The sequence below is a fragment of the Eurypyga helias genome, unplaced genomic scaffold (assembly GCF_000690775.1).
Source record: "Eurypyga helias isolate BGI_N326 unplaced genomic scaffold, ASM69077v1 scaffold2719, whole genome shotgun sequence".
NCBI lineage: Eukaryota > Metazoa > Chordata > Aves > Eurypygiformes > Eurypygidae > Eurypyga > Eurypyga helias.
Window position 1 is genome coordinate 38,739 of NW_010271226.1, and position 399 is coordinate 39,137.

General features: G+C 40.4%; 1 protein-coding gene across 1 annotated transcript in view; it reads left to right on the plus strand.

The window, feature by feature from the left end:
* LOC104514911 (lysine-specific demethylase 4B-like) overlaps positions 1 to 399 on the plus strand; it is a 45,635-nt gene that overhangs the window by 26,425 nt on the left and 18,811 nt on the right. The window contains exon 6 of the mRNA XM_010158714.1: positions 312 to 399. Coding sequence (XP_010157016.1) covers positions 312 to 399 — 88 coding nt within the window. The remainder of the gene's footprint in view (positions 1 to 311) is intronic.

Below are 399 nucleotides of genomic sequence, written 5' to 3' on the forward strand. Positions count from 1 at the left end.
TGCAGCAAAAGGATGTCTCAGGGTGTAGGGTACTAACAAAAACTTGAGACAGATTCTGTTTCTTAATTTGCTAGGCTTTTACTGAGATTTTGGCCAAGTTGCTTAAGACCAGATGCTCAACATGCAAGATTTGGTCACAGAATTTATCTGGTATTTTAAACAATGAGGGATGTGCTGATTACTGACATCTTCAGTTGTATGCCTGTATGAAGTATTGAGGCAGGTTTTTGGTTTGTCAGCTTGTCTTGGCTTAATTAATGAGTGGATGTAATATTCCTATAGTGATACGCCTCTTTTTAATGTGTCTACAGGGTTTTTTCCAGGAAGCTCTCAGGGATGTGATGCTTTCCTCCGTCACAAGATGACCCTGATTTCGCCCTTGATCTTGAAGAAGTACGG